The 24,119-nt window shown below is 34.7% G+C and overlaps 1 protein-coding gene across 2 annotated transcripts in view; it reads left to right on the forward strand.

Moving 5' to 3' along the window:
• Positions 1 to 24,119, forward strand: part of LOC149924481 (metabotropic glutamate receptor 6-like) — a 240,940-nt gene that overhangs the window by 27,589 nt on the left and 189,232 nt on the right. For both annotated transcript variants that reach the window (XM_090159851.1, XM_090159852.1), the window contains exon 2: positions 2,112 to 2,266. In XM_090159851.1, the coding sequence (XP_090015977.1) occupies positions 2,112 to 2,266 (155 nt within the window). The remainder of the gene's footprint in view (positions 1 to 2,111; positions 2,267 to 24,119) is intronic.

A 24,119-nucleotide genomic window follows, 5' to 3' on the forward strand; every position in this document is an offset into this window, starting at 1 on the left:
TTATATTAATTCGCCTTCTACATAAAATACGCGCCTCCGTCAAATTTCGTTTGATACGCCATTACCAATTTCGGCTACGATGAATTTCAATGCTTGTTGCGTCCAGAGTCGCTATTAGAGTATTACGGCGTTCAGTTTGGTCCTCTGGGTTCAACTTTAGGGTAAACTCTTATTATAGATCTGTTTTCGATCCATTTCAGCCTTCGGGAGTCAAGTATAGGATTTAAAAAGTACTTTGAAGGTGTAAAAGGATTTTATAAAACCTTTCCCCCTATTGCATACCCTTTAGCGTGGAAGGGTTCCCGGTAAATGTATTTATTTATAAAGTTTCATTGTTAAATAGGAAGGCGTCTAAACGATATTACATTTTAAAATTTAAAAGCTCACTTCAATAACGTAATTTCTCGGTTGAGAGAGGGTACTTTTCCCTGAAAATCTAATCCCAAGGCGTCAAAAACATTTCAGACTCTGTTAATAATCAGCTAGTCATCTATAGCGACTTATAATGCCTTTAAACACGCTGCCGGGTTACAATGCCTAGGAGGGTGGTGGCAAGCCTTTCATGTCACGCGAGCCGACAGCTCCCTACACTCACTATTACCGTTAACCTCGAACAGTTTTTATGGAAAGGGGAAACCGAAGAACTTGCAAACTCAACACAGAAGGAGTGGTTCCGGGTTTTCACCCAATGCCACAAGCTGGGATCGAACCCGGTTCCTCTAGCTGCGAGGCGAAAGTGCTAACCACTCCGCCACTAAGTTACTGACCTCACAGTTTGTTTGTTTTACTTTGTAAATAAAAGAGTTTCAATAATCGCTTGGGATGGTTATTTAAACAAGAGAATCGGTGACGTTGCTACCATGTCATAGTAGTATCGGGAAATTATACGTGTGTACATTTGGAATGCCAAAGCTTTGGTTTGCAACGTGCGGCGAATGCACCCGGAGAAAAGGAACACCGATTCGTTCTCACACTTAAGTGCTCAGATAATTTTATAGTTGTTGATTTTCCGGAAAAATTAAGTGCGAAAAAGTTTACACAAATCTGAAAAATAAAAATTGAACATAAATAACTTTTTTTTTAATGTTTTTAACTTTTTATCGATATAAAATGTCTAATAACAGTAAACATACTACAAAACATTAATAGTGTTACATTGTTAATCAGTTTAAAGCTAGTCTAGAGGTTTAGTTTTACTTTTAGATTCGAAAAAATGAGGCGAAAATACCGCGAAATTTAAATATGCGAACAATATTAGGCTAATCATTTCTTTTTATTGGGAAAATACGGTAAATTTCCGGAAAAAAAGGCATCGGTAATTTTCTGACTTCCATCTTTAGATAATTTGTAATGCTCGTACCGAAATTGGTGTTGTTCCACGTAAAATCAGGTATTACGGGGGAAGTCTACAGTGGTCATTGTCTACTTTCGCGCTATTTCAAGCTGAACTCTTTTAATTTTGAATTTTAACTTATAAAATTAATATTTAAGTGTAGAACAGCCTCTTGTTTAGTGCTTAAAATAATTTTGACAATTTAAAATTTAAAAGTAATTAAGTTATTACGTTTTAATTCGCACCCCGGAGCTAAACAAGTTGGGCAAACGCCCAAACTACCCTTTAGTTAGGACCTTATATCTCGTTAACTATTAATATTAGAATTATCAAAATTATTTTAAGCACTAGAGGACGGTTCAGCCTAATAAGAAAATATAATTCAATTCTGTAATTATTAAAACAGAAACGTTCAGCTAGAACGAAAAATAAGCTTTTACTGTATTCTTCCCCCTTAAGATGGCTAAAAAAGATAAAATGAGGTTTTAAGACAAGACTTATTATAAAATCGGCTCAAATTATTTCAAAGAAACCACGCTATGAGAATCATCTAATTGAATACACACTAACGGCGGGTGCGACAAACAGGTAATGGAGAAAAAATAATAATTATATTTTATGCCCTTAAAAGAAGAACACATTTACTCCAAACATTACTGCTTTATCTTGAAATTAACTAATTGAGTTACGCGATAAGCACACAACATTCGAGGCTTTGTCGTAAATTAAAGTGGTTCCTGATCTGGGAATTAACGACGGCTTAATTTTTAACGAACAGGTTCCATTACGAACATAGACGATGGATCTTATCATTGCCCCGATGGTTCAATCCCGAGCATCCGCCAGAAAACCGTATCCGGAGTTTTGGGAGCAGCTTCTAGCGTTACGTCTATTCAAGTGGCAAACTTGCTACGACTCTTCAAAATTCCCCAGGTACTGTGTTTTTTTATTTTGAAATCGAAAGTTATAGCTTTGGAAAAAATGGCTGGCTAAATGGATTAGAGTGTGCAATAACTGGTGGCTTTACCGGGGAGTCGGGGTCCGGCTCTTGTAACCCATAAGGGCGGTGGCGCACTGGGAGATGTTAGCTCTGATCAAATGGTCCTATCTCCACCTCCGACTTCGGTCAGGTTTGGGCTGGATACTGAACTTCGGTTCAGGCTAACGGAGAGGGTCCAGGCAAACTGGCCGCCTCGGCGGATTGGGTAGCCTGCTGTGGGGCGGCGACCCTCCATATGCGGGCACGGCGGTCCTGTTTCCCGGCCTTTTGGGGCCCACCGGGATCTCCGGTGCCAGCTGTGCCGGGTTACTTGGGCTGCTGTGTGCTCGTCGTTCCCCTTTAGAAGCTCTTTCCAAAGGGTTTGGCTCCTTACCTTCATAGGTAGGGTGTCGGCTGGAGTTGCTATAGCATCCATTCTAAATCCCACTGCTGTGTGCGAAGTGGGGATTGGTCCACCCATTGCTGCACCTTCTGCTGGGTTGAGTGGCTTGCGTCAAAGGTGAGACCATCAGTAGTGGGGTTCTGCTACCCATGCTGGATTTGCAAATATTAACTTTCCATATTAACCCCCTAATACGCGTAATCGTCACCTGAAAGCAAAAACCACCTAACATTTTGGCGGGCATTTTGAGAAATATCGATTTAAGTATTTGAAAGAGTAGGGGATGATTAAAGCACGCAATTTTTGAAAAAAAAATATATATCGTCATAAATAAATGTGATAAAGGATTATAGTTTTCACTACTGGTATCAGAAATCATCACACAATTAAAATTACTATTCAAAGCAAAAACCATGTAAGTCGAGTTACGTGGGTTTTGCTTTCAGGGGACGAAATACGCTACCAATCTATACACAGTTGCAGGCTAAGAAAGACAAAATATATAGTACAATCGGCGCAAGCATGCCTCAGATCGTTTCCGGTCATTCCACCGCGCGAAATTTGAATTTAGCCACTTTACGGTCAAATTCGAATTTTGCTCTTTTCGTCGTCTATTAGCGCCATCTAGAAACCAAAATTGGAATCTTTATTTTTAAACTTCATAATTGTGGTGGCGAGCAAATTTAAATTTATTTAATTTTGTAAATTTATTTCTACGTCTTACCATTTAAATCGGCAGTTTCTTTTAAAATAGTTACCACGGTTTCTTGGGGCTTACGTTGTCTTAATGAGCTATAGACGTTTAAAATTATATTTTTCTCTTTACTTCTTAACAATAAACCTTTATCGTGCTTTTTATAGTAACCTCTTGGGCTTTTTAAAATATTTGGAGCTTCCATTATCGAACTTTCTTTAGCAAAATAATTCGGCTGTATTCAGTAATTAAACTCGTGACAACATGAAATTAAAAAATAGATTCCAATTTTGGTTCCTAGATGGCGCGAAAAGACGATGAAAATCACGAAATTTTAAATTGACCGTAAAGTTGGCAAATTCAAATTTCGACTGGCCGGAAATGGTCTGAAGTATCCTTGCGCCGACTGTACTATATATTTTGTCTTTCTTAACCTGCAACTGTCTATAGTTTTCGATGACGACGAAAATAGGCCATAGGTCTTTTTGGCTAAGCTCAAAGTGAGAATGTGAGATTCTTCTTAACGTTTTCTCTGTTCATGATCGTAGTTCCATCTATATTTAGTGAAAAATAATAATTATATTAATGTTTAATTTTTATTAACATTTTCCAGTAGTTTTAAAATATTAATTATTTAATTTGGGTACTTAGGAGGTGCTTTGATATCAAAACTCTAAAACCATTCTTTCATATTTAATTTTCCATCCAAGTTAAGACTTTGTCGAGCCTACGCAGACGTGGTATCGTTCACTTTTACCCTAACCCTTTTAGAAGAAATTACGTTTGATTTCACTTACGCGGTAGCGTTTCAAGTTAGCTTTATTTATTTGGTAGCCAAGTCTAAATAATAGCTTAACCCTCGGCCTAGCTCTTAAGAAATAGAAATCAGATAAGATAAGTCGTCTTGACCTTTAAGAAAGACACGCACCGGCGTTTGAATTCGAATGAAGAGTACACATTGATAAGAACCCTTTCTCGGAATGCATCGAGGATAAATTTCCCGCGTACTATTAGCGGAAGTTTAATGGACTTTACCAAATTTAATTTTCTATCGATTTAGCGGCACTAAAATTCGATCCCATTACGACTACTTTATCCGCTTTCCAAAGTTGCCTAAAAGTGGATTTATATCTCCTAATTGATTTACAGATAGCGTATATTGATCTGATGCTGCGGCCCTAGTATAGCTGCTTTCGTAAATTGAAAAACTTGGTGGAAACCGCGGTCTAGTCCACTACCCGTTGCTTTTCATTATTATCTCTTCATTATTGGTTCCGGCTAAATTTGAACAAAGCCACTGGATTCCAAATTATATAGTCTTGGACACGCGTGGCTGGAGAGTCTCCGCAAATCCGCCATAATTAGTCTAGAACCTCTTTTCCGAGTAATGGTGGTTTGTCCGTCTGTTCCGTCGGAAGTTTGGTTTCGTATTTCACACGGATTTTAGTGTTATATAACAAAGACTTCCTGCACTTTTTGCTCACTTTGGTATCGTATTTTCCCTGTTTTTAAACTATTTACGGTTTACCCCCATTTCGCCCAAAATAGTTCTCCCAATTCCAATTTCTCCCAATCCCATTTCTCCCAATTCCCATTTCTCCCAATCCCATTTCCCCCAATCCCATTTCCCCCAATCCTATTCGTCCCAATCCCATTTGTCCCAAAATAGTTATCCCAAATCCCATTTGTCCCAAAATAGTTATCCCAAATCCCATTTGTCCCAAAATAGTTATCCCAAATCCCATTTGTCCCAAAATAGTTATCCCAAATCCCATTTGTCCCAAAATAGTTATCCCAAATCCCATTTGTCCCAAAATAGTTATCCCAAATCCCATTTGTCCCAAAATAGTTATCCCAAATCCCATTTGTCCCAAAATAGTTATCCCAAATCCCATTTGTCCCAAAATAGTTATCCCAAATCCCATTTGTCCCAAAATAGTTATCCCAAATCCCATTTGTCCCAAAATAGTTATCCCAAATCCCATTTGTCCCAAAATAGTTATCCCAAATCCCATTTGTCCCAAAATAGTTATCCCAAATCCCATTTGTCCCAAAATAGTTATCCCAAATCACATTTGTCCCAAAATTACACTTGGTATAAACATGAATCTAAGTTTTATTTTAATATGCAAGTACATCAAATTTTGCCCATATGAATATGGTAAATCTAACCTAACCTAACCTCAATTCACATATGGGCCCCTTCCTATTTTATTAGACAATGTCGTCAAAAAATATAATGCCGTCAAAATGTTACGCTGTATTTTTTTCGACATATCGACTCGTACCGATGAGATCTAAAACCGCGCAATTACCATATATTTGGAAAATAATGATTGGGAGAAAGGGGAATCCATATTTTTGGGAATATTGATCGTTGGGAGAAATGGGAATCAATTTTTTTGGGAAACTTGATCGTTGGGAAAAATGGGAATACATATTTTTGGGTTAAATGAACTCCGGTTCGGAGAAATGGAATTGGGACAAATGGGACACCATGTTTTTGGGAGAACTGATAACTTTGGGAGAAAGTAAAATTGGGTTAAATGGGAACATACCCTATATACTAGTGTTGTAAGTTCGAACATTTTCCGCGGAAAATGATCAAGGCCTTTTTTCCGGAAAATGTTCCGTATTTTTACGAAAAAAAAGGTTTCATTCTATGATTAGTCTAATATTGTTTGCAAATTTAAATAAAGCGGCATTTTCGCCTATTTTTTTCGAATCTCTAGACTAGTTTAAACTTATTAATAATGTAACACTATTAATGTTTTATAGTATGTTTATTAGACATTTTATATCGATAAAAAGTTAAAAACATTAAAAATCCTTAAAAAGTAATTTATGTTTCAATTTTTTATTTTTCCGATTTCCGGAAAATTTTCTGGAAATTTTTCCGCCTTTTATTTTTCCGGAAAATTAACAACATTACTATATACGTAGACGCTTGGAATGTGTATGGATCCATTGTCACCGAGAAACGGGAGCGGCTTAAACTACGTCGAAAATAAGTTTTCCAATTCATTCGCCGAGGCTAGCCTTGGATTAGCAGATCGCGAGCGAAATATTAGCTGTAAACCAGAACCATTTCTATTGTAATCATCATTAGATATTCTAAAGCCACGTTCACACTAGAGCCTAAAACTCAGTTTAGGTCGGTTTGTATGCCAGTTTTGACCGCCGACGGTAATTCTCGGTTCACAACTTCACACGTGCGAAATCGCTTCACCCCGGTTCGCTTATAGCCAAGGCTTAACGCCATTTCAAATTATGACTAGAATTTTGAAAATACTAAAATATATCCCAAAACAATTAGTTAATCATGTTTACTATACATATAGTAATATTATTTGACATTATTTAGAATTTTATCCACATTATTTTTGAAAATACTAGCAATTTTACTTCCCCGCATTGTCGTTTTGAAAGCGATTCTAAGCGAACCGACTTGGACGAGTTGCTTCCCGAACCAACACGAAGCGATTTCTCACGTTGGTTTTAAAAACCAGTTATCTTAACGAAGCGAATTTAGGGGTAAGTGTGAACGTAGCTTAAGTGTATACATTTATAGTTTCTGATTGTGTAGATTACACTGTTACTAAACCAGATTGCTCGTAGCGTCGTAAGCGTACGTCATAAGTAAGACCCGCCTTGAAACGGCCGCCATGACATAAATTTCACTTCACAAGTTCACAGATCACGAGGCGAAATAATTACGTCGTTACCATGGCAACGAACATAAGCCACACCCACGAGCAAGCTACGAATTAGGGCCGCGTTCAGTAACATCAAACGGTTGGACCGTTGAATGCGCATTCGCTACTGTACGACGTTTTTCACTTCCGGAATTGACGTCACGTTTGCAAACGGAGAGTCAACGAAATAAGCGGCTGGAAGAGCCGCTTATTTTGTTGATAAACGCAATCGTGACGTCACAGCACGCGGGAAGGCTAGTTGCAGACGACACGACAGACGATATTTTATAACATTTACAACAATCGAAAAAAAACGTTCAACAGACGAGGGGTTGAGCGTCACTCAACGCGGCCTATAGGTAAGGTAAGGTTACAAAGATAATTACACGAATTCGATGGCAATATAGATTAAATACTAATAAAAAGGAGAGGTTAAAATGAAAATAAAACTCATAGAAGCTAAAACTGCGTAAAAATGTATAAAAATACGTGGTTGGAACATTTTAGCTTTCTAATCTCACGTCATAGTTGAGAGCTGACAGAGTCATAACTGCCCAAATGTGAACCAAATCGTACTATGAAAGTGTGACACAAATGTAAATATATTACATTATTACACCCATTTAATACTATCATAAGTAATATAATAACAATAAGTATGACACTTCCTATTGCTAAGCTGTGACTTGGACCACGGCCCCCTGCACGCGCTCACGCTGCTCGCGACGATAGCGGCCCCGGCGATCGACTGAAAATTGCGAAAGTGAAATTAGTTAACTTTTTTCCTACATCGACCTTTGGCGCTGACGTAACAACTAAGAAATGGCTGGAGTATATGGCGAAAACGTTCCAATTTTTAGAGTTTCATTAATTATTACTAATTGTGTAATTTTAGGGTTATAATTTCTTTCCGTAATCTTTAAATTACTTATTAATAAATAAGTAAAATACGTTTGGATATTTTTTAAATCAAAATACGAGCCGAGAAAACCAGACAAAGAAGACGCTGTCGACGTTAATAATGTAAACAAAAGAACTAGTCATGTGTCCGCTTATCAGCTGTTGTTTTTCGATTTTATTCTTACAGTTCTTTGATAGTAAGTTGTTTTAATATTTACAAAGTTAACTTCAATTTAAGTAAATAAGTAGTAAATGTAATGCAGATTATAAAACTAGAATATTATTTTTACAGTTAACAAAGTCAGACAATGTTGAAGATTGCTGAAAATCTATGTATGAGACATGTAAGCATTCTAAATCACAGACTCACTAGTCTCACTCACAGTTCACAATATGGTTTAGGTCTAAATGTAGAGATTCCCATTTTTTTTACCATAATTTAAGTTAAAATTGGTTTTTGTTAATTGCTTTTAAGAATCTCGATAACTTAGTAGCCCCACGCTCACATTAAAGTAATCAGCTTTTTTCAAGTAAAATTCATCAAGATTCAATTAAAATTACTGGATGATGTAGGAACATGCTGGATGATGTAGGAACATGCTGGATGATGTAGGAACATGCTGGATGATGTAGGAACATGCTGGATGATGTAGGAATATGCTGGATGATGTAGGAATATGCTGGATGAGGTTGAAATATGCTGGATGATGTGGATAAACATTCTTTTCGTTTCTGATGGTAGTTATATTCGAATTTGAGACCTAATCGTATATTGGCTCATATGTAATGCCACCAATTAAGTAATAGGTAGTGACATACATCTGGTTCCAAATCCTACGATTACGCATTAGCCTCACAACAGACTATCATTAACTGAAGTTCCTTAAAATGCAAACCACAAACCAATCTTCCATGTGAAGTGTATGCTTCGTTGACTACAAAATCATTCCTAGAGATGCTCTTAATCCACAGTTTGCATAAATTTTCATCAGCGGATAACTGATGAAATGACACTTTGGTCTTCTTAAAAGTAGATGAACACAATGGAACAGAACAATGCTGGTATTTTTTAAATGGGTAATTTGGAGGGGCAGGTCACTTCCTTGATTAAATCGCGATTAGAAATTAGAACGAGAATCAGAATGATTATATTGGTGATTGGAATGATTATAATTGTGCGTGATTTTGTCGAGCTTATTAGAATAATTTACTAAGTGATTAGAATTATTATTTCGTATTTACCGCGCTCGATAAAATCTCGATTCGACCGATTATATTGATTAAATCGTGATTAAAATGTTTAAATCATGATTAAGTTTAAATTGTGATTAAAATGTTTAAATCATGATTAAAATGTTTAAATCATGATTAAGTTTAAATCGTGATTAAAATGTTTAAATCATGATTAAAATGTTTAAATCATGATTAAAATGTTTAAATCATGATTAAAATGTTTAAATCATGATTAAGTTTAAATCGTGATTAAAATGATTAAATCTAATTAAAATGTTTAAATCTGATTAAAATGATTAAATCCTGATTAAAAAGATTAGATCCTGATTAGAATGATTAAATCTCGTTTAAAGCGTGGTTAGATTTTCTAATCTTGATTAATTTTTGTTGAAGAAATAAAAAACAATGAAGATATTTTGTAACAAAGTCATTCAACAGTACTAGTCCGTTCTTACTAGTCAGTTTTCTGTTGTACTACCATCGTTTCATTAATTGCTATGTATATATATATTTTAACCAAGTCAAAAATAAACCGTTCATTACTTGTAGCTGATGTCACTGGATTTATTTCGGTATCTGCGCTCTGCTCCGTGTTGCTGTTGAAAACTTCAACAATTTTTTTAATTTTAATTACGCTGATTTAATCACGATTACCTTGATTTAATAATTTTACTATGATTAAGACGCACCCAAAATGGAAGTGACCTGCCCCTCCCGGTAATTTTCACTTATTAAAAAAACAGGATGTAACGCAGCCAGGGTAATAGCATTTGAGCAAATATTAATGTTTTATCTTATGCAAATTATAAAGAACAAAGTTTGGTGAATATGACAAAAATTATGAGCAGTTATCATAATTATAGTCTTAAATAACTACAAAATACAGTTTTTAATAACTTGAAAACTCATTGCCAATACAAAACTTAAACCATTTATGGTTAGGCTTAGCAATAAAATGTTACCACTCAAAATATTGAAATATTTATTAAAAAAAATTTTTTGAAATGAAAACTTACATACTTAAAAAGTGTAATTACTAATTGTTTGTTACAAACTTCTCCAAATTCAATAAAACAGTTGGAAAAAAACTTCACTAATGCAAATTCATCGCCATTGAAACGTATGTTAAACTTCCCGCCTCTTTGATAGATTCCGGTTGTTACACCAGCGTTCCAAGCGACGGAAAATCGCTGTCGAGAAAATACATGGGGAGGAAATTCTTTGCCGGGGCCGCTATCGTCGCGAGCAGCGTGAGCGCGTGCAGGGGGCCGTGCTTGGACTCGCGACTTACCGGTTTGGATGACTACTTTTTGATAAAAATTTAAGCCTAATATCGGAGAGCACGTTCTGGAGTCGCGAGGAGCTTTGGCTTTGTTTTGAAGCCCGCGTGCGAATCACGCGTGATAAAAAAAACATGAGCTCGTGGCGCCGATAAAAACATTTTTAATTTTTATTATTTTAGCCTAATATTCCACCTATCTATCATTCTATCCTTTAACTTTTTTCAATTAGTTTTAACATAAGTGTGACACTTCCTATTCTTCACATGCAAACGTTTTTCTGAGTGCTATTCACAAGACGGACTGCTTAACGGACTTCGTCGCCGTTTTGCGTCCACTTGCTAACGCGTCACTCATAGCCTTTGACAACGCCTCGCTAGGGGAGATTTTATTCGTGTGACGACGTCACTCCGTTACTAGCTCTCAGTAAAATAATCCCGAAAGTGACCAACTTATGGAACAATATTATAGACTTATGATTTTAACCATTCAAAAAATCGTAAAAATTTCACGATTGTTTAAATTATTAAAATGAATAGAAAATGCTCACAGATTTTTTTAAGACAATGCTAAATATTTAGTTGAGCATGTAATTAATATATTTAAGTTTAAAAATCAAACTTGGCAAATTTTCCAAGCTGCTACCTGACTAATATATGGAAGTTCCGATATTTTGTGTGAAAACTGAGAAGGTAGTCAAATAAGTCGCTAACACAAGGGCTGCAAGTGAGCTAAATACTGCCTATTATACCAATTACCACGATACAGTATTGCCCGTCGCGATTTCTTTAAATTTGAGCCACAAAGTCTACGCCCGTAAAATTACGCCTTTCATGGGTTTTAAGGATAAATGCCCAATTTGAAAGAATTGAAAAGCCGCGTGCAAACATTAATTCCCTATTCCCAAATCGAAAAGTTTAGACTAATAAATTACTGGACCCGAACCATAAGGGAAAACCAAATTCTTCGAATTTTCACACCGCCGCTAGGGCTTTTACCAAAAGAATCTCGAACATGTTCCACCCAAATGTAAAAACGTTAAGATGTTCGCTTCTATAGCGAAAGAGTTCAAAATTTGAATGGAAATCTTTCCAATATCGGACACCGTGGCGCTAAAAGCGGGGCTGTTCCTAAAGAACTAAGCGCGTGATCTAGATTCGGGTACGGGTAGTTTATTTGTCCAAGATGATATTTTCATAGCGTATGTTTGCGGGCTTTTCACTTTGAAAAGGGCGAATATTCAGCGTTGAAAGGCGGATGTAAACTTCGCCTATTTGTTTTTCCACAGCGATAGCGCTCAATAAATTTCAATTAAACAAAGGATGATTTTTACCCTCGTTTAATTTATCCCTGGCGACACTCGAGTCAAGTATTGCTCTCTCGTTTTCGGAGGCAAGCCACTTTATTTGTTTTTGGAACCTTTTCGATAGCTCCGTAAACATTCTCCGATTCTTGAAGCCCAATCTCGATAACATTGATTTCACCAGCGCCGAGTCTCTGATTATTCCAGGGCACTCTTATTCGAAAGTCAAATACTCAGTTACGCTAGCGTTTATAGACTTATCTTTATCCAATTTGTAGGAGAATTTGAAGAACTTTTCCGCTTCTTAACTTCAACATTTGGAATTGTTGATTAAGTACCCCGTGGGTTGTGGTTTACGAGGCTAAAATCAACGTTTGACTTTTAATTGTGTTATGGAAAACGATTGCCTAGTTCGGTTGTTTATATTAGTGAGTTTAAGAACTACCTACGTAATTAATCAAGGTCCGTGCCAGCTCGTAATTTTTATTGTCTTTCAAATTCACCTCAAATTCCCGCTATGTGCGCATGTACGTCGAATCTACTGCTCAGGCCTGGTCTATAGCATAGGCCATGGTGATTAAATCACGTAGGCTACAGCCGGTAGTGGCTGCATTGCAACTTCGTAGGACAGCGTTTAAAGAATAAAACTATTATTTAAGTATTTTTTATATAAATCTCAATATTTATATTACATTATTTTAAAATAGAAATTCTAGTTAACCTATATTTATTTCGTAATTTTCACAAATAAAACTATTATCTATATAAAATTATATTACAAATAATGATTTTCTTAAGCCTTGGCTTGGATAAAAATTTCGAAAAACTTTAAACAATAGATATAGGTTAACTAATATTTTGATTTTAAAATATAAATCTCAATATTCATATTACCATATTTTAAAATCAAAATATAAGTTAACCTATATCTATTGTTTAAAGTTTTTCGAAATTTTTATCCAAGCAAATCCTTATTTGTAATATAATTTTATATAGTTAATAGTTTTATTTGTGAAAATTGCCAAATAAATATAGGTTAACTAGTATTTCGATTTTAAAATAATGTAATATAAATATTGAGATTGAAATAAGAAATACTTAAATAATAGTTTTATTCTTTAAACGCTGTCCTACGAAGCTGCGATGCAGCCATTACCGGCCGTAGAATACGTGATTTAATCACCATGGCCTATGCTATAGACCAGGCCGAAACAGTAGATTCGACGTATATGCGCACCTAGCGGGAATTTGCGGCGAATTCGAGATACCAGAATTTATTTTTCCGAGCATTCACGGGCCTTGATAAATTACGTAGGTAGTGGTTTAAGTACCGCGCGTTCAACAAAACGTCTAGTGACTATGCGGAATTACTATGTTGGGAAGATCGAAACGATCACCAGTGTGCGCTTTAATCTCCTCGAATGACGTCAGTTTTAAGGGACCAAGTTTACTCTTCGAACACGAGGTAGATTGGAAGCAACGCTAAAAATCTTCTCAGCATTGTTAATAATAATAATAATAATAATAACCATCATAATAATCAGCTATGCTAATAAGTATATAGATACTTCATTTCTTTACCTTTTCAATTTTTGATGTGTCCTTATGACTTAATCGAGTTATGATGCATTACATTTCTGATTAATATTAAAAAATCCAATGAAAATCGCGAAAATATCGGCTGCCTAGTTTAGTATTCTACCTTAATTATCTCTGTTTTTGCAAGACTAACCGTCTGCATTTAATTTTAAGAAAGTAGTTTTAACTGATAGTTTTAAACTAGTACGGAACCGATAGTATTAAACTGGTGCACAATCGGAAGTCTTAAACCAGTACAGAACCGATAATTTTCATTTATTGTGGAACTGATAGTTTTAAACTAGTGGGGAACCGTTATTTATGACGGAAAAATTATATTATTTAGGAAATATATATGACATTATAAACTATTTTTCATTAATATTCATCTATAAATCTCTAAGTTTCTATAACCCATTTTCGGTTTAGTAAAACCAGGAAACTATATAGGTATACACTTGGAATGTTTAAGGAAGATTTTTACGGCCGTGTTGAAGCTCGTAGAAACGGGCGTGTCTTAAAGCGGGAAAACTCACGAGAAAACCTCTCGCGCCTCATTACCCTAATTCGACGAAAACTCGTCATTAAGCCTAGTCATGGTTATTATATTATTAGCTTACCTGATTATCTCTTTTATAACCATACAAATACCTGAAATTAGGTATCACTGTACAATTCTTTCGCAAAGAACATTATAATTACTTTAAAATATTAAGTACGATAACAAATTGAGGTTTTTAAATCCATTGTTTTATAAGCCTTCTTTGCGCGGGAAGATCGTCTGTTTGTTACCACGACTACGCATTCTTTTCGCGTCAAACATCGAGCCAATGAATTAGAAATGTCGTGTTACGTCTTAAGCTTGCTTTCCACCAACGCGCGTAAGAGCGCGTCATAATGTTAATTTTTTGTCGCGCGTAAGAACATTTGCACTTTTCAAAGCTGAGTGTCGCTTTTTGACGCGCGCTGGTGGAAAACAAGCTTTACACTTGACGTGGTTAAGCTCCGCCTTTTTCTCGACGCGCTTCCGTATCACCGTCGCAATGGAACGTTAGACATTCCAAGTGTATACCTCTATAGTTTCCTGATTACATTCAATTAACCCGTTATACGAATTTAAAAGCGTACATCTGCAAGGGTCGTCTTCAATTTCATTCAAAAATACGCTTGTATCTAGGAAAAGGTTTAAATTTTTCGCACTCCAGACTAAAGGAATATTTTATTGTTTTAAATTTACAAATAATAGCAGAAGTGTGTTTTCCAAAGTTGGGGAATTAGCTCATTGTTTCAGCATGTGGTCAGAATTTATATACAGTGCTTCAAAGTCAAATAATTTGGCAAATACCAGCTAATGTGACAAATAGTGTCAAATATCTTTTTTTAAATCGAAAAAAAATTACCATTAAAAAAATTTATTTTTTGGATTATTTAAAAAAATATAATGTCTAGAAAATATTTTATAGCCTAATTGATGTATTTATTTTACATTATTTGCTTAGTGAAATAACGATTTGTCTATCATTTTTACAACCTTTTTTTAAATCGCAAAAAATTGCCATTAATAAAATTAAAATTTTGGGTAATTTATATAAAATATAATGTCTAGAAAATAGATTATAATTTAGGTATTTATTTTACGCTAATGGTTAAACGAAATAACGATTGTTATCCACTATTTGCAACCTTTTGTCTAAAAAGTGCCATTATTTTAATGGCATAAAAGATATATTACAAAAGTTAGTTTTTAAATAATTATTTTTTCGCGCTTGGTTTTAGATATCAAGTGGGAACCCACTCGTGACAATCACTCTGGTAAAATTAATTTCAATCTATCCGGAGTGCCTTTGTGGCAATAACCACCAAAAAAAAAAACAGAACAAAAATGTGTTTCTCTTTCGCGAACTTTGGTGAGATTTCGCCGCGTTTATAGAAAGTATTGACGAAAAGCCGTCGAAGTGTAAATACAACGACGTGACGCGTAGCTTTACCCTTCGCTTTTCCCGGGTAACTTAGCCCTTTGTTTCGAGGCGTCCTGTTTAGTTGAGCACTTTAGCTAATAGAATTAAGATGGATCCGCTAGTGTGGCCACGTCCGCTTGAATAAAAAATTAACGCCTCGCAGTGTTACTTAGGATTTTCATTTAGCGGCGCAAATCGGCAAAATCCATCTCCCCTCTTTCCTTATCTACACATTACATTTGAATCTTTTTGTTGTTGCCGGGGTTACGGGGAAATTGAAGCTTCACTCTTCATTGGATGCTACGATGGAGATGCGTTAACATTTTAATCCATAAAAATTTCTTCAGAATTCCCCATTCGCGAAATTAACATTTATTCCTTTACAAAACCTTTCTACAGACATTTCTATACGGCGCACAGTGGGGTATTTGTGCGATCTGGGCGGACAAAATTATTTTTTAATTTTATTCGATTTAGAAAATGTTCTTAGGTTAATTTCTAGTAATATAAGCGACAAAAAGTATGTTTTGGAATAAAAAAAAATTCTAGGTATACTTGCCTCATTCCGGTTAGGACAGTATCGGAACTTAACAGTAATCGGTTTATTTCAGATACGTGTATCTTCAAGAATAGCAAATAGTAGCAGCCAATTTTAAATGGGTCTTTAAGAATAAGACCTGAGCTTGCTAACCAACTTAAAATATATCCCGGGAAGTACTTGGAAGTACAACTAATCGACCCAGATTTAGAAACAAATAATGAATAAAAACAGTTAAAATAATTTATTGAAAACGTTCGCGCGCTTTTTAAAAAAATCACTTATCATATCAAAAACCTATGAATAGTACCCCCACTTGCCTGCCTGATTAATATCCATAGCTTACACTTCAAATTATACGAACAAATAACGAAGTGTCAAGGTCGTGAAAAACTGTACCTGCTCTCCATTTGACGAGCAAGTTCAGAATGGCACGAGCGCGAGCGCTAGAGTGATACAATAAGGGGGGAGGGGGTCGTTGTAAGACATTCGTCAGACACTTCAGTATAAGTAGTAACCATTGTTTCTATCCCCGCGTTAATTTTTGAAATCGACTTTTGTCCGGCCAGATCGCAAAAATACCCCATTGTGCGGCGGTATTATTAGAGGTCGGGGACGGTTAATCATTATCCATGTTTAAATTGATTTTTTTCGGGAAAAAATGTAAACAAAGAAATTTTCCGGTTAATATTTCGGAAAATGATTAAAAAACATGTATTATTCGTAAAATTTGAGCTTTTTATCGAAAAAAACGTCGTTTTTGCGATTAATTTTACAATTTTATCAAAAAATTAATCGGATAATACAGAAATATAAATTACTTGATCAAAACGTTTTACGAATAATTTTGAGAGCTTTATCTATTGAATAAAAGTTAACCATCCCCGACCTCTAGGTTTTATAGAATGTTAGCATAAGTAACATAATAACATAAGTATGACAATTAACAAGATTTACAACCAAACTGATTTTCATAGTTATTGCGTAATCAAGATGATTTCTCAGCACAGAGCCCTCTAGTGTCTAAAATACGCGAGACATCCGCTAAGCCGAAATATCTGGTTTCCAATAGATAGGCGGAGTATTAGGTGAAAATGATAAAAATTAAAAAACATTTTCTCGGCGCCACGAGCTCATGTTTTTTTTATAACGCGTGATTCGCACGCGGGCTTCGAAACAAAGCCAAAACCCCTCGCGACTCCAGAACGTGCTCTCCGATATTAGGCTTATATATATATGACATAGCTGATTGTACCTTACCTTTTTTAGAGGGATATTGAAATTAATTCCTTCCAACAAGTTCGATAAGTCTATCTTATTTATCAATAACTTATTCAAGAACGAAAATTCAAACCGTAGAAACCTATTACAGATCGTTAAGAGTTTTAGGTTATTTAAAATTTCAATGTATTCAAGTGATTCGATTTGAAGGAAGCATTATACAATATAAATCAATAAATTTTTGTTGTAATCGTTCAATAACTTCAAGCAAATAATTGCTTCAAACGGCCCAACCAACATTGTAAAGGCCTTTTCACACGAGCCAACTTTTTGACTCAACTAGATGAGTCAACTTGAGTTGAATCAACTAGTGGGTTCGTGTGAATAAAAGTTCGATGAGTTTATCCACCAAAAAAGTACGCGAGAAAAAAATGGATCACTGATTCATTTTTGCTGACTCAACATTTTGATTTGAAAAGTTGGCTCGTGTGAAAAATTCTTTAGTATAATCCTAAAAAATCATAACTTTACCTTACGGCATCTCAATGGTTAAATCACCAATAAAATCTGATTAATTATGATTTCTATGTATCCAGTCCTGATTTAAAAGGGACCCCAAGTTGCTGTGGGAAAATAAAGATTAATTCAGTTGGCTTTCAGTTAAACCCTAAAGCCTTAAGTTAGTAAGACTAACACGGTCAAAATTTGCTACAGACCGTAAGGTATTAATGCCTTAAGACCAGAAGGTATTGACGCCTTATCATAATGTTTCCTTAAGACTAAAACATATTGACACCTTAACGTATTGATGCCAAAACCCTTAAATCATTGACGCCTTTACGTCAGTGGCGGATTAACTTCAACCCGGGTTCATGGGCTTTCGTGACCCTGCCCCCTATAAGGCCAAATTTTACTTTATTTCGACCTCCCTCTGCCTCTGGACTTAAGCCTACTCAGCTGGCCTTAGCGTTTTGATGGATGAAATGAATGCAATAAGAGCCATTTTCGTCGACAATCAAACCTTCCTTGACGCGTATGGCAAACGGATTTCACACGATTTTAGTAACTTTGCGAGAGATACGACGCCTTTCGCGCTATCGCTGCAAAACAAACGTTACGCGTTAGGAAACACGTCTTTTCATCCGTTTAAAGGCTCCCCGAAATGTCGGAAAACTTTGTCTGGTTTTAATACTTTTTTGACGAAACCTTCTTTGTAGGCGAAGCGATTACAAACGGAATAGTTCTGGTAGTCGTGTATCCGTTTCTTTTTCACGCCATTGACATTTCACTGTTATTATTTTAAAAATCAATCATTCAATGAAGATTCAATTCAATTTATTTTTATCATTAGATTTTATACATTGGGGTTTTTTTAATTTTCTTTGAAAAATACTTATCATGTATACAGGGTGGTTCCAAAGGTTAAGCAAAAATTTTAAGGAGTTGTAGGGGGTGAGTTGAGAAGTATGCCTGTTTTTCCCCCTTTTCCCTACGATGAGTAAAAAGAGTGCCAAGAGCTTCAAAGTGTGGCTGCAACAAGCGCCAAACCAAGCAGCAGGGACTTTAAATACTGTTTAAGTTTACTTTTTTTACGCTGGCTACCTTGATTTGTTTACAGAGTCCTATTTTACCTATCACACGAACCCAAACCTTAATGTTTGCGTTTCCCTGCTGCTTGGTTTCGCGCTTGTTGCAGCCTACTTCCAGGGGCTAGTGAGCCACACTTTGAAGTTGGCTGGCGCTCTTTTAACTCTTCGTAGGAAAATGGGAAAAAAACAGGCATACTTCTCAACTCACCCCCTACAACTCCTTCAAATTTTTGCATAACCTTATGAAAGACCCTGTATAGAGATTGAGAATTTAAACAAAAAAAAAACACAAAATACACAAATTAATTTATAAAATTAAAAAAGTATAAATAACTATCAAAATATAAAATCGAACCGATACTTAGTTATTTTCTAGGACAAAATTTTTAAATTTTATTTAATAGATTGATATGTTTTCAATTATTTTATTTTGTCATATATTTTTTTATAAAGGTTAAAGCCATAATAAAATTGGCAGTGGAGGGCCAAGTCAATAGCGACTTATAACCCTCATGCATTAAGTTAATAAAAAAAACAAACACAGTAATAGTTGATTTTATAAAATGTCTTTACGCTTACCCAACTTGTTGAAATGTTGCCTTGGAATAGTTCAGCCAATGCCTAAGAATGAGTTCATAAGCTCTTTAGTGGGAGAGAAAACGGACCCACAGCCGAAGCGGGGCGGCAACATTTCAACAAGATGGCCAAGATTATTTTATAAAAAGAATTATTCTTACGAAATATTTATACAAATTTAAAACAAAATTGAAAGCTGAAAAACAACATTTTTGTGATATTTAAATAATATCTGTGTTGATGTATTTTTTATGATTTTTTAGCTGAGTGAAGCGTTTAGCACTTTTTTATATCTTTATACACTATATTAATTTTTTTGACGCCATTATACAATACGGAGTTTTATTTTTTATCGTGGAACATTTCTGTGTTAATATAGTCAGTTGCAGGCTAAGAAAGACAAAATATATAGTACAATCGGCGCAAGGATGCCTCAGATCGTTTCCGGTCATTCCACCGCGCGAAATTTGAATTTGGCCATTTTACGGTCAAATTCGAATTTTACTCTTTTCATCGGCTTTTAGCGCTGTATTCAGTAATTAATGACAACATGAAATTAAAAAATAGATTCCAATTTCGGTTCCTAGATGGCGCGAAAATACGATGAAAATGACGAAATTTGAAATTGACCGTAAAGTGGTCAAATTCAAATTTCGCGCGGTCGACTGGCCGTAAATGGTCTGAGGTATCCTTGCGCCGACTGTACTATATATTTTGTCTTTCTTAGCCTGCAACTCACTATAGAAGTACTATTTTCTAACACCAAGTTTGACTCAACAATTCTAATTGGAGACACTTCAGTACCAAAACTTAAGTTTGAGCTTTTCGCTTACATTAAATTAACAGAAACAATAGTTTCAATTTCATGCTCTAACTCTACAACATCTACTAAATTTCGAACTATTTGCATTACTTCTGTATCTACTATTTCCATATCACGTGACTGATTAATGTTTTGACTAGACTCTATATTTAATAAAGGTTCTATATTCACACTTGAAACGCGGACGATTTGCTCGTTGACTAGAGTGTCATTTTCAATAAAGATTGATTCCTCGTAAGGAACTGGTTCTTCCTAATCACTCAGGTTCGGCCGAGGGGCAGGTCACTTCCTTGATTAACGACGCACCCCTCAAAAGATTAAATCCGATTTAATCGTGATTATGTTGATTAAATTCAATTTAATCACGATTAAGTTGATTAAATAACGTTTAATCATGATTAGAATGTTTAAATCTGATTTAATCATGATTAAATGATTAAATCTTATTAAATGTGATTAAAATTATTAAATCTGATTAAAATGATTAAATCTGTTTAAAATGATTAAATCGTAATTGAAATGATTAAATCCTGATTTAAAAAATTATATCGTGATTAGTATGATTAAATCGTACTTTAGTTTTGATTTTAATGATAAATTCCCGATTAAAATGATTAAATATAATTAAAATGATTAAATATAATTTAAATGATTAAATCTATTTAAAATGATTAAATATAATTAAAAAGATTAGATCATGATTAGAATGATTAAATCTCGTTTAAATGATTAAATCCTGATTAAAAAGATTAGATCATAATTAGAATGATTAAATCTCGTTGAAATCGTGATTAGATTTTCTAATCTTGATTAGATTTTTTAATCTTGATTACCCTGATTTAATCACGATTACCCCGATTTAATCATTTTACTATGATTAAGACGCACCCAAAATGGAAGTGACCTGCCCCTCGGGTTCGGCACGCAAGGATAAAAAGTAATAATGTCATTTTCTAAACCTAGTTGAGGCTTTTCCGAATTTTTCTTGCGACGAATTTTCATCTCAGTTTGGTTATCTGTACTTTCCAATTTTCCGGGAGATATGTATGAATGGTCGTGATCAACTGGGTGTATAGATTTGAAACTTTTAGTCCCATCTTTCAATGAACTTGCAAGATTGCTATCACTGAAACACTTTAACTGGGTAGCAGCAGCTGACTTTGTTTTGCGTTTGAATTTACTCTTCTTACATCTTTGTTTTAGCCCTCGTTTGGTCTCTTTTGGTTTTACTTCAACTGTTGCTACGAAGGAAAATTTTGGAATTTTTCCCAAAGGTTTTGTTTCCCCATTTAAACTGAAATTTATAAATTCAATCATCATTAAAACGTAAGTAGATATATTATAATAAAATTTTCTAGATAACCAAATTATCTTCACACGTCATTTTTAACCCTTGGTTAATATGTTTAAAGAATGTAATAAAAACTTACTATTTATTTATTTATCGCTCTCTTTTCTTTGCCGATGCTTCTAACAACAATCTACCTCTCGTCGAATACATTTTCCAAAATTAAACTTAATTAATTTTTAAAGTTTTATAGAATTAGATTCGACCTAATCACCTAAACGAGACCCGACGTTACTCGTTACGAGGCGAAATTTCCAGGAGAAAACCCGGCAAATTCCACAGACAGTCGATTTTTTTTTATAGGCTGGTGATTCCCAATGAAAAATATAATCTGTTTTATCCTCATGTAATTATCCGAAAATCAAGGTTTATAATGGCTTTAACGGAGTATATTTATTTGCAGTCCGTTTTAATATTTATTTTAAAACTCGCGCACAGCGGTAAAAGAGACTAAATATGTTTGGATGGAAAAACGAACTATAACCAAAAATATCTTTTTAAAAATAAATGTGATCTATTTTGACATAACAATTTTTAAGAGACTTCAGCGTTACTAATGGAAAAACAATACTAAAAAAATTATAGTTCGTTTAGTAAAATTCGAAAAACAAAAAGAGCTACCGGCAAAACAAACGAAAAATATTATAGTTCGTTGTCACATCAGGACTTTTTATCTTTGTTTATAGTAAAACGGACCAAATTTTTATTTAGTTTGTTTTGATCGTTAAATCACTAAATGTTTATTTTGAAAAATCGAACTTAATCCAAATTTAGTATGTTTTACGTTGGTAAAGTTTGAAAAAGGCTAATTTGCATAAAATGTTTTATAAAATATCTTAAAAACTAACAGGAATATACGATTGAAATTAAGTATATATATCAGACCCATATTAAGGGTTATAAAAAAATAATTTTCATAAAATCGTAAAAAACACCCTTAGAGAGATTATTGATCTTTGAGGCACTCCAACTTTTACATCTCTACTCCGTGATAACCGATTGTTAATTTTACTTCTTTCAGACAGATAACTCTGAAGCTAGTGGTGTGGTACGCTATCGAAGGTTTTCTCTAAATCTATTATTAAACCTAGGCAATATTTATTGTTATGTAAGGCGTTTAAAATTACGTTTTAATCCGTTGCAATTGCGAGCTCAGAAGGAAGTATTTTAATCTTTTACTGAAACATTTATAAGAAAACTTTGCGATGTATGAGAGTACGGGGTTTTGTGGGTCTCCTTTTATAAATATTGGCGTAATTGCGGCTCTTTTTAAACGACCAGGATCAATACCAGGTGAAAATCACAGATTAATTGGTGTTGGTCCATTTGATCGAAAAATATGTGATCGACAGTCGATCATTATATGTTGCAATTGATCGAAATTCCATTTGATCGAATCCCATTTGTCATTTGTTTCATAAGATCGAACCTTCAAATGATCGAATACTATTTGATCGAATTCAAAAGAATTTATAGTACCAGTTGGTATGTTTTTATTTTACCGAATGTCAATATGAAGTGCAGAAGGAATAATGATGGAATAATTCATTGCTTTAACTGTATTAAGCCACAAAGATGAAGAGATTTTTACTTTATACACTATATGATGGAATTTTTTATGATATCGACGATAACGGCCCGTTGTTTTTGATATATATAAATAGGGTCAGGTTAGGTTAGGTTGATGTACGCGCGCCGTAGGCGCGTATGCACCGTTGCCTTTTCGATTTACTCCCAAAAACTAGTAGTTTTATCCTACAGTAGCTTTCGATCAAATTTCGTTCGATCAAATGCCATTCGATCAAATGCAATTCGATCAAATGCAATTCGATCAAATGGAAATTCGATCAAATGGGACCCGTTCGATCATTTGGGAATCGATCAAATAGACTCAAACCGATTAATTAGGTAGACTAGGGGAGTTAATAATAGGTTCATAACTTGTTTTAATGGTTTTGGGTGAAAAGCAATTTCAGCGACCTCCGTTTCATCAACTTCTCTCAAAAATTAGCGGTAAATCAAACAAGGTAATGAAATCTATTGCACTATTAAAGTACGTATTTAGGGTGTTCGGTGTAAAAGTTTCTGGTATTTGGTGGGATGTTTGGTTTTGGTTTGTAACTAGGTTTATTATTTTCCATTTTTCTTTCATTGTTCTGGAATTTGAAATCTTTGTATGTATAAAACTATTACGAGCGTTTCGGAATTAGTAATTACAACTTTTCCGGAATTCAATACACGCTTTGCGATTTTCCGCCGTTGGTTTTCTATTATATTTTGTACAGTTTCCTTTTTAGTTTAATAATTGTTTTGGGATCATTGTTTACCCAGGAGTGCGAAGCTATTTTTATATCTTTGTAAGGGAAACTTTGTTTATAGGCTTTTGATAGTTTATCTTGGAAAACGTTATTGGCAATATTTACATTTGACTGACAACAAGACGATTGTATACCATTGGACCGAAATCCCATTCGTCCGAATGTACCATTCAACCGAATTCCAATCGACCGAAAACCGCGTTTTGCGCGGTTTTCATTCAATATACCGTTAGTGATACATATTTATATATCGTAGGTTACGTGACGATAGTATATCTAATTTGGACTAAACTATGTCTTAAATATTTATTATTTCGTACCGACGTGTATTTTTAGACCTTTTTCCCTTG

The sequence above is a fragment of the Leiobunum rupestre genome, chromosome 10 (assembly GCF_980474605.1).
Source record: "Leiobunum rupestre chromosome 10, qqLeiRupe1.1.hap1, whole genome shotgun sequence".
Taxonomy (NCBI): domain Eukaryota; kingdom Metazoa; phylum Arthropoda; class Arachnida; order Opiliones; family Sclerosomatidae; genus Leiobunum; species Leiobunum rupestre.